The sequence below is a fragment of the Rhinopithecus bieti genome, unplaced genomic scaffold, assembly GCF_001698545.2.
Source record: "Rhinopithecus bieti isolate Rb0 unplaced genomic scaffold, ASM169854v2 scaffold_11744, whole genome shotgun sequence".
Lineage (NCBI taxonomy): Eukaryota > Metazoa > Chordata > Mammalia > Primates > Cercopithecidae > Rhinopithecus > Rhinopithecus bieti.
The window spans coordinates 309,185-320,032 of NW_016807094.1; the positions used below are offsets into that span (position 1 = coordinate 309,185).

The window sequence follows — 10,848 nt, forward strand, 5'->3', positions numbered from 1 at the left end:
CCGGGTCCTAAAGCCGGGCGGAGAGTTCCCCTTGCTTCTTTCGCGGGTAACTCCAATTCTAGCCCCCTCCAGGTGGGTGGTGAAGCAGCGGAGTGTGAGAGACATCTCCGTGCTCGTCCCTGACCCCAGCTGTGCTCCAAGGGAAGGCATCTCCAGGGAAGAGCAGCTTGGTCCCACAAAAGCTGGACTGCAAGAAGGACTTTGTGACTTGGGATGTGACGGGCACGGAGACGGAGTGGGGGGTGGTGGCAGCGCAAGGTGTGCAAGTGACAGCAGGTGTGTGCCTCCGACGTGGGCGGGGGAGACACTGGGAGGGCGCAGGAGGGTGCAGGAGGGCGCAGCGACTGAAGGCCCGGCTCCAGGGCTTCCCCCTCGTTTGGGCAGCGCAGAGGCAGCCCTCACTCAGTGTCCTGATCTCAGGCGGGGCACTGTTTGCGTGGGGAGGGGCTTCCTGGGCTCCCCATCTCTGGCGGGAAGCGCTCCCCGACTCATTCTCTGCCTAGGGGACACCCCCACAGCAGGACCCCGGCCCACGGAGAGGACTTAGGACACTACCGGACCCTCCGGGAAAAGAGGGGAGACTTCGTGACCCAGGCCCGCCCCGCCTTGCCGCCCTCGTGCCCGGCGCTAAGACCCAGCGGGCGCGCGACCCGCCCCGGGCCTGTCCCTGTCCCCTTCCGTCCGCGGGGCCGCCAGCTCAGCTCTGGAGAGCCGGCGGCGCGGCGGGCATGGCTCGGGTGGCGTGGGGGCTGCTGTGGCTGCTGCTGGGCAGCGCCAGGGCGCAGTACGAGAAGTACAGCTTCCGGGGCTTCCCGCCCGAGGACCTGATGCCGCTGGCCGCGGCCTACGGGCACGCGCTGGAGCAGTACGAGGGCGAGAGCTGGCGCGAGAGCGCGCGCTACCTGGAGGCGGCGCTGCGGCTGCACCGGCTCCTGCGCGACAGCGAGGCCTTCTGCCACGCCAACTGCAGCGGCCCCGCTCCCGCACCCAAGCCCGACCCAGAGGACTGCCGCGCCGACGAGTGGGCCCGCGAGCTGCGGCTCTTCGGCCGCGTCCTGGAGCGCGCCGCCTGCCTGCGGCGCTGCAAGCGGACGCTGCCCGCCTTCCAGGTGCCCTACCCGCCGCGGCAGCTGCTGCGCGACTTCCAGAGCCGCTTGCCCTACCAGTACCTGCACTACGCGCTGTTCAAGGTGGGAGCCCGCCCCCACCCGGGGACCTGTCTCGGGCTGGGCATCGTGTCACTCCACCGATCGGTCGGAGGAGCGTTGCCTTCACCCGCGGCACGAAGCCAGCCGTGCGCTAGGGACCGCGAGCTCCGTTCTTACTGACCCGCTCCCCGAACCCCTACCCCCCTACCAGGCTAACCGGCTGGAGAAGGCGGTGGCGGCGGCCTACACCTTTCTCCAGAGGAACCCGAAGCACGAGCTGACCGCCAAGTACCTCAACTACTACCGGGGGATGCTGGACGTCGCCGACGAGTCCCTCACGGACCTAGAGGCCCAGCCCTACGAGGTGGGGTGGAGGGGCAGGAGGAGGGTCCCGCCGATAGGACTTGTAGAGGAGGGGAGATGTTGGGGGCGCCCTGACTCCCCCTGCCACGCCCCTTCCAGGCCGTGTTCCTCCGAGCTGTGAAGCTCTACAACAGCGGGGATTTCCGCAGCAGCACTGAGGACATGGAGCGGGCCTTGGCAGAGTACCTGGCGGTCTTTGCCCGGTGCCTGGCCGGCTGTGAAGGGGCCCATGAGCAGGTGGACTTCAAGGACTTCTACCCGGCCATAGCAGGTATCTGCCACCCAGACCACGGCAGGCAGTCCTCTCACCCACAGGCTTGGTAAGGCAGATGTTCCCTCCCTGCACGTGGAGCACTGCGAATGTGGAGGAGCCAGCCGGGAGGAAGGGCTTGTCTGCTGAAAAAGATACTGGGTGTAGGAGCCCCAGCTGGAAGTGTCCAAGGGGCTGGATCAGTGCAGAGAGGCAGTGACATCCCTAAAGGGTTTGGGAAGCTTGGGTTCACAGGCCTTTCAGGCAGAGGGCAGTGCAGATGCAAAGGTGCAGCAGTGAGAAGTAGCCCAGCAGGTGTGTGCAAAAAGCAATTGGTAACCAGAAATCACACCTAGTCTAGGGATCTCTAACCCTGGGGTCCCTTGAGCAGGGGCAGAAAGGACTGTCCTTGGCCAGGTGTGGTGACTCACACCTGTAATCTCAGCATTTTGGGAGGCCGAGGCAGGCAGATCACGAGGTCAGGAGTTCAAGACCAGCCTGACCAACATGGTTGAAACCCTGTCTCTACTAAAAATACAAAAATTAGCTGGTCATGGTGGGTGCCTGTAATCCCAGCTACTTGGGAAGCTGAGGCAGAATTGCTTGAACCTGGGAGGTGGAGGTTGCATTGAGCCAAAATCGTGCCACTGCACTCCAGCCTGGTCGACAGAGGGAGACTCCGTCTCAAAAAAAAAAAAAAAGACCTTTAGCTTCTCTGTTTGGACTTCTGCCCCACTTCTGGACCTCATCTGCTGTTCTCCCAGAATGCCCTGGCTCCCTCTGGCTCGGGGTGGTGGTTGAGTGGTGGGGGTGGTGAGTCAGCCCAGCCCACAGTCATCTTCCTCATCATCATTTGTCATATAGTATGCCAAGCACTTTACACACATTCTTTCCTGTGATTGCAACAGCAACACGTTTTCTGGACAAGCAGTAGGCAGAGCTTGGATTTGGAGTCTTCTCCACTGGGGGACAGAGCTGTTCATTGCAACGCCAGCCTCTCACTCCGCCTCCCACCCCCAGATCTCTTTGCAGAATCCCTGCAGTGCAAGGTGGACTGTGAGGCCAATTTGACCCCCAATGTGGGCGGCTACTTCGTGGACAAGTTCGTGGCCACCATGTACCACTACCTACAGTTTGCCTACTACAAGTGTGAGCCCCCTGGGTGGACTTGGGCAGGGGAAGAGGTGATAAGGGAGAGGACTGCATGGGAGCCTCCCAGAGTTGTGGGGAGCTTTCCTTCAGTATTGAGGACCCTGGGTGATAGGAGGAAAGGCTAGGGGCGGTGGGGATACGGGGAAGGCACCCTGGGAGTCGGGCAGGTGAGAGGCTGAGTGGGAACAGACAGCAGCCTCAGGGAGAAGTAGAGAGTCTCTTGGGCAAATGACTAGGCAACCAACAACTGCAGAGCACTTGACAGTTTATTTTTATTTTTGAAACGGAGTTTCACTCTGTTGCCCAGGCTGGAGTGCAGTGGCACGATCTCAGCTCACTGCAACCTCTGCCTCCAGGGTTCAAGTGATTCTCCTGCCTCAGCCTCCTGAGTAGCTGGGATTACAGGTGCCTGCCGCCACACCCAGCTGATTTTTGTATTTTTAGTAGAGACGGAGTTTCACCATGTTGGCCAGGCTGGTCTTGAACTGCTGACCTCAGGTGATCCACTGCCTTAGCCTCCCAAAGTGCTGGGATTATAGGTATAAGCCACTGCGCCCAGCCAACACTTGAGAGTTTATAAGGCAGTTTATCTTATGTGGTCCTTTCACCAATACCATGCAGCTGGCATTACTGGACCAATTTTTCAGATGGGGAAACGGAGGCTTATAGGGCAAGGGACTGTTAGTGTCATGACTAATAAAATGTGGCACCAGGACTTGTGGCTCTCCTCACTGGAGAGATCCTGGCATCCACTGGGGCTGGAATGGACAGCCTCCAGTGTTCCTGCTACTTGGAGATGCCAAGATTCAGACAGAGCTGAGAATCAGAGCAGAGGGGCTAAGAACCAAGGGGCCAGGAGACCCTTCCCGGGTACAGATAGCAGAGAGGCTGAGGGCCTCTAATTCCCTAGAGCCATCATTCTCCAGCCATGTGAGCTTGAGCAATTTATCTAACCTCTCTGTGACTCAGATTTCTTGGCTGTAAAATGGGGATGACAGTTATAGGCATGGCCGGGCATGGTGGTTCACACCTGTAATCCCAGCACTTTGAGAAGCCTAGGCAGGCAGGTGGCTTGAGCCCAGGAGTTCAAGACCAACCTGGGCAATATGGCAAGATTCCATGTCTACAAAAAATACAAAAAGTTAGCCAGGCATGGTGGCGAGTGCCTGTAGTCCCAGCTACTGGGGAGACTGAGGTGGGAGGATTGCTTGAGCCCAGGCGGAGGCTGTAGTGAGCCGAGATCATACCACTGCACTCCAGCCTGAGTGACAGAACAAGACCCTGTCTCAAAACAAAAACATACAAAAAATTAGATGGGTGTGGTGGTGCCTGCCTGTAGTCCCAGCTACTCAGGAGGCTGACGTGAGAGGATCACCTAAGCCTGGGAGATCAAGGCTGAAGTGACCATAATTATACCACTGCACTCCAGCCAGGGTGATAGACTGAAACCCTGTCTCAAAAACAATAAAAGGACAATAACAGGCTTAGGTGAGTTAGCCAAGGCCTGGCATAGGGTGAGTGCCCACTACATGCTAGCTGGCATTATGCTTGGGTGGGGTAAGGAGTCCATTAGGTATTCTGGGAGGTGGCTGGGTAGCAGGGGTGCTGGACCGAACTGGGAGGGAGATGGGGTTGACTCTGAAGGGGAAGTGCTGGAGCAATTCCTCACCCCTGTCCTGCTGCAGTGAATGATGTGCGCCAGGCTGCCCGCAGCGCCGCCAGCTACATGCTCTTCGACCCCAACGACAGCATCATGCAGCAGAACCTGGTGTATTACCGCTTCCACCGGGCTCGCTGGGGTCTGGAAGAGGAGGACTTCCAGCCCCGGGAGGTGGGCACTGCTTTCTGGGGCACTTGCTGGACATGCACTTTGTAAAAAGTAAACTGGCAGCCGGGCGCGGTGGCTCACGCCTGCAATCCCAACACTTTGGGAGGCCGAGGCGAGCGGATCACGAGGTCAGGAGATCGAGACCATCCAGGCTAACATGGTGAAACCCCGTCTCTACTAAAAAGACAAAAAATTAGCCAGGTGTGGTGGTGGGCGCCTGTAGTCCTAGCTACTTGGGAGACTGAGGCAGGAGAATGGTGTGAACCTGGGAGGCAGAGCTTGCAGTGAGCCGAGATCGCGCCACTGCACTGCAGCCTGGGTGACAGAGTAAGACTGTCTCAAATAATAATAATAAAATAAAATAGAAAATAAAAAATAGGCCGAGCGCGGTGGCTCAAGCCTGTAATCCCAGCACTTTGGGAGGCCTAGACGGGCAGATCACGAGGTCAGGAGATCGAGACCATCCTGGCTAACACGGTGAAACCCCGTCTCTACTAAAAAATACAAAAAAACTAGCCGGGCGAGGTGGCGGGCGCCTGTAGTCCCAGCTACTCGGGAGGCTGAGGCAGGAGAATGGCGTAAACCTGGGAGGCGGAGCTTGCAGTGAGCCGAGATCCGGCCACCACACTCCAGCCCGGGCAACAGAGCGAGACTCCGTCTCAAAAAAAAAAAAAAGAAAAGAAAAAGTAAACTCCTGGCTTCCGTGGAAGGCAGGATGGGAAATGGAAAGAAAGAATATGAGTTGAGGTTAGAGTCCTGGATTCAGAGCTCAGCCCCACTGCTGTGTGGTCCTAGGAAGACCATGGCCCTTTCCGAATCTATTGCCTTACCTGCAAAATGGCAGTGGTATTGCCCACCTCACCAGCAGTGTCCGACGAGGGATGTATGAAGGTACACATCCACTCCTGCCTGCTCCACTCCCTACCTTCATTACCCTCACGGCTGACCTTTGTCCGTCTTCCCCAGGAACACCCTAGGTAACCAATGGAGGAAACCCATTGGAATTGAGGGCCAGGCTAGCAAATATGGGACACATGGTGCCACTCCTGCCTTCCTTGTCAGTGGCAGACACTGCTTATGGATTGAGGGACTCTTTCTCACCAAACCCTCAGAATCCTTAACCCAGTGTTCCAAGCAGCCACGATGATCTGATTAGCTTGTGGGCTGATACTTGATACTTGAGCTGGAAGAGGGTCAGTGGGCACAGATCCTAGGAGCCCTGGCTTCTTGCCATCTGGCAGCAGGGTATGGCTCACTCCTACCCCGTCCTTTCCTTCTTCCAGGAGGCCATGCTCTACCACAACCAGACGGCCGAGCTGCGGGAGCTGCTGGAGTTCACCCACATGTACCTGCAGTCAGATGATGAGGTGAGTGCCTCCTGCTTTCCAGAACTAGGCTGTGATGGGGACACCTTGGACCTTTTTCTGGGGCCCCCAGTGTGTCAGAATTCAGCCCCAGCCCCTGGTGGTCAACTGTCATGAAGCAGAGAGGTTTGCCTATTCCTTGTCTAGACTGTCCCTTCCTTCCCCAGCCTCAGTATTCTCATGTCCCCTTTCTGTACATGTCCCAGTCCTGCTCCTCCCAGGCCCAGCTTACATGGTGCCTCCTCCAGGAAGCCCTTGCCGCATGCCCTGGCTCTTTGTTCTGGGTTAGCGGTGCCCACTCTGACCCTGTGTGCCTCCCTGGCCACCTGTGGCCTGGACCTGGGTGATGCAGCCCTGGTGCAATCTGTAATCCTGTAATCCCAGCAATCTGGGAGGCTGAGGCAGAGGGATCACCTGAGATCAGGAGTTCAAGACCAGCCTGGCCAACATAGTGAAACCCTGTGTCTACTAAAAATACAAAAATTACTCAGGTGTGGTGGTGAGCACCTGTAATCCCAGCTACTTGGGAGGCTGAGGCAGGAGAATCGCTGAACCCAGAGGCAGAGGTTGCAGTGAGCCGAGATCACGCCATTGCACTCCAGCCTGGGTGACAGATTGAGACTGTCTCGAAAAAAAAAAAAAAAATTAAGCGAGATCAAGTATGTATTTTTCTTTTTTATTTTTTCTTGGGAACAGAATCTTGCTCTGTCACCCAGGCTGGAGTGTGCAGTGGCATGATCTCCACTCACTGCAACCTCCACTTCTTGGGTTCAAGGGATCCTCCTGTCTCAGCCTCCGAGTACCTGGGATTACAGGCGTGTGCCACCACGTCCAGCCAATTTTATTTTGTATTTGTAGTAGGGACAGGGTTTTACCACGTTGGCCAGGCTGGTCTCAAACTCCTGACCTCAAGTGATCTGCCTGCCTTGGCCTCCCAAAGTGCTGGGATTACAGGCATGAGCCACCTCGCCTGGCTGAGATCAAGTATGTAAAGCACTTGATAAAGAGCCAGCAGCCGGTAGGTGCACAGTGAATGGCAGCCCAGTCTCGCTCTGTCACCCAGGCTGGAGTGCAGTGGTGCAGTCTCAGCTCACTGCAACCTCCACCTCCCAGGTTCAAGCGATTCTCCTGCCTCAGCCTCCCGAGTAGCTGGGATTACAGGTGTGCGCCACCACACCCAGAATACAATACCACACCCAAAAATACAAAAAAATTTTTGTATTTTCAGTAGAGACATGGGGTTTCACCATGTTGGCCAGGCTGGTCTTGAACTCCTGACCTCAAGTGATCCACCCACCTCAGCCTCCCAAAGTGCAGGGATTACAGGTGTGAGTCACTGCCCCCAGCATATGGGAGCCGTTTTGACGGCTGTCTCTTGTTCCCTGTGGTTTGCCAGACACCAGACTAGGGGCTGGAGTAAGTTAGTGAAAGTCATGATCCATTTCACATGCAGCTCACAGTCTAGTGGGGGAAGCACAAACAGCTGCTGGAGAGGGCAGCACACGGCACTGGGGGAGGTCTCCAGCCCAGCCAGAGTCACCAGAAGGGCTCAGCCTGGAACTGACGCCTGGCTTTGGAGGGATTAGTGTGGGTTATGCAGGCACAGGGGACGGCAGTAGTTCCTGGCAGGGAAACAATATGAGCAAAACCATTATGCATGGACTGGCAATATTCTCGCCAGAGTCTTTATGCTTAAAAGATGGGGCTGTGCAGGGGCGATGTTTGTGCTGACACCAAATTCTGCTGGTGGTGCCCTATGCAGCCACTCAGGGAGGGGCAGTTTGGGGAAATCCTCAGAATGGTCTCATTAGATCTTGAGGCTGGGAAGGGAAGGGGCTTTGGGGACCAAGAGATGGGATGGGAGGTCCCATTGGCCAGGAAGGGAGCCCATATGGGTTTGGGCCTACTGTGACCCTGTTTCTCCCGCAACTGTGGCGCTACTCTAGATGGAGCTGGAGGAGACAGAACCGCCCCTGGAGCCTGAGGATGCCCTATCTGACGCCGAGTTTGAGGGGGAGGGTGACTACGAGGAGGGCATGTATGCTGACTGGTGGCAGGAGCCGGATGCCAAGGGTGACGAGGCCGAGGCTGGTCAGTGACACGAGTCCTTGGGGGGTGGGAATGCAGCCTGGGATGGAGGTTGGGGACAGATGGATTCACCCGCTGGACTCCAGAGCCCAGGATGTGTTTGGGTGCCGGGGCCCATCCTCCAGGGGCCTCCAGCCTATTGGCCCCTGTTCTGCTTGGGGGTGGAGGCGCAGCATCTCCCCTGGAGCTGGGACCAGCTGAGACCTGTCCTGGGGAGCCTCACCCCACCTCCCATCAGGACAGCACCTGGTCACCCATTGGGAGTGGGTGGGGGGCCAACCCCAGTGCTTTCTCCTTTCCTTTTCAGAGTCAGAGCCTGAACTGGCATGAGAAGGGGACACCCGACACGCCTCAAGCTTGGGAAGCCTGGTCCCGATGGCCCCACCCTCACCAGCCTGGGCAGCAGCAAGAACTATTTATTAAAAACTTAAGATGGGCCAGGTGCGGTGGCTCACGCCTGTAATCCCAGCACTTTGGGAGGCCAAGGTGGGTGGATCACTTGAGGCCAGGAGTTCAAAACCAGCCTGGCCAACATGGTGAAACCCCCATCTCTACTAAAATATATAAATTAGCCGGGTGTCGTGGCGGGCGCCTGTAATCCCAGCTACTTGGGAGGCTGAGGCAGGAGAATCACTTGAACCTGGGAGGCAAAGGTTGCAGTGAACTGAGATCGTGCCACTGCACTCCAGCCTGGGCGACAAAGCGAGACTCCATCTTTTAAAAAAGCAGACTTAAGATGGGCTGGGCGTGGTGACTTATGCCTGTAATCCCAGCCCTTTGGGAGGCCGATCACTTGAGGTCAGGAGTTCAAGACCAGCCTGGCCAACATAGTGAAATGTCATCTCTACTAAAAAATACAAAAATTACCCAGGCATGGTGGCGCACACCTGTAATCGTAGCTACCTGGGAGGCTGAGCCAGGAGAATCACCTGAACCCGGGAGGCAGAGCTTACAGTGAGCTGAGATTGTGCCACTGTACTTCAGCCTGGGTGACAGAGCGAGACTCCATCTCAATTAAAAAAAAAAAAAAAACTTAAGATGGACATAGCTGACTGGGCCCCTGTCCTGCCCCACCCGTGAGTGCTGCGACCCAGACCCATCCTGCCACTTCTGTGTCTGTGGACCACAGGATGGTGGTGGCATTGCAGGTTGGCAAGTGGGCTGACAGGGTCCGCCCTCCCCACTGCTCAGCCCCTCACCTGAACAGTCTCCTGGACAAGAAGTTTCCAGCTGCTGGCTGGAGTCTCAGGCCAAATTGCAGAGGGTCCTCCAGGGTACTGAAGAGCACTGGACTAGGAGTCTAGTAGTTCCACGGCCCTGACCAGTAGGTGCTCAATAAATGTTTGTTGTTGAATGAGTCATAGCACCTGTGGTCGTCTCCCCGGAGCTCAGTTGTGAGGGTACAGGCCCTTCCCTCCCTCTCTCCGCACCTGTGTCCCCTCGTCTGTAAAATATGGGGCGGAGGGGCACCATCTGGTCCCTCGCTGGTCCTCTGCACCTGGGGCTGAAGGTTCTGCAAGAGAGGACGCAGTGTGCAGACCCGCCGCCAGGGGGCGTGAGAACACAGTCCTCCCCAGGCTTGGGAAGACAGTGGTTTCAGATTTCTAAGATGGGAAGTCCTGTATTTTCCTAGTTCAGGATCACTTCCCTCGGGGAATGTGGCGAGTGTGGGAGGGGGCCAAGGACATTTGCTCCTGGTGTTTACTTTCTGGGCATTTACTGACCCAGATTCCTTAGAGTCAGAGGAAGCTGGCCCTGCTGCTGCCCTCTATTCCCCCATTCCAGAGCCGGGTTGGGGCCCCAGCTGAGCAGCCAGAGGAGCTCCAGGGATGTGGTTTGATTACTTTGGGCTTCTTGGGGTGCAGTGGGACAGCCAGATCCCTCTTGACCGATTTTACATGGGCTACCGGGAGTAGTGGGTCCCGGTGTGCAGGGTGTGCTGGCAATGATGGTGCTTGGTGGCTACCTCATAGCCTGGGACACACCGACAAACCCCCACCCCTATTCCACAGCAGGGAGGTGGGGGCAAAAGGGGTCTGTCTGGGAGGAACCCAGGGCCAAGGCCAGCCGGGTGACAGTTCTGCCCTGTATTTCCAGCCTCCTGGGGGCAGGGGGGCAGAGTTGTCTTCCTACTCGAAGGTGGAGTCAAGGCTGGGAAGCCAAGTTCTCACTGCCCCACCGCTACCTTCTCTCCAGATGTGCCAAGTGATCTGGCCTGCGCCCTGTCCGCCACTGTTCCCATGAGGACTCCCTGTCCCACCCCAAACCCCTCCCCTAGGGCTTTGATCGGGATGAGAGCTGGAAGGGCAGAGTCTGAGTCTGGAAAAAGGGCCAGGTCAAGGCTGGGGGCTCAGTGACCTCACTCCTTCCTCCTGTGGGTGGGTCTTCCAGGGAAACACATCTGCAGTGGTAGCGTTTCCTGACCGCCTCTAGGTGCAGGGTGGCCCCGCCCCACCTCACCTCTTTCAAGCTGCTGTATTATCAGGTCCACCAAGGCCCAGCCCCTGTTTCTGGGAGGGGCTGGCCCTTCAGAGGGTGGGGAGCGGGATGTGCTGCGGCGTGTCTGCGCAGACGTGAACCCGCCATGAGCACGAGCTTTGGAATCTGGACGGCTGGGTGTGGGTCTGAAAGTGCCTGTGTGCTTGTGTGCTTATG

The 10,848-nt window shown here is 57.2% G+C and overlaps 1 protein-coding gene across 1 annotated transcript; it reads left to right on the forward strand.

Moving 5' to 3' along the window:
* The first annotated feature begins 19 nt into the window (after window positions 1-19).
* On the forward strand, window positions 20-9,556 carry P3H4 (prolyl 3-hydroxylase family member 4 (inactive)). Its single transcript, XM_017880132.1, has 9 exons — window positions 20-276; window positions 504-1,190; window positions 1,360-1,512; window positions 1,611-1,782; window positions 2,782-2,910; window positions 4,599-4,744; window positions 6,025-6,108; window positions 8,052-8,196; window positions 8,501-9,556. Exons 2-9 carry the CDS (start codon window positions 729-731, stop codon window positions 8,521-8,523), a joined length of 1,314 nt encoding a protein of 437 aa, XP_017735621.1. The 5' UTR covers window positions 20-276; window positions 504-728; the 3' UTR covers window positions 8,524-9,556.
* The last annotated feature ends 1,292 nt before the right edge of the window (window positions 9,557-10,848 follow it).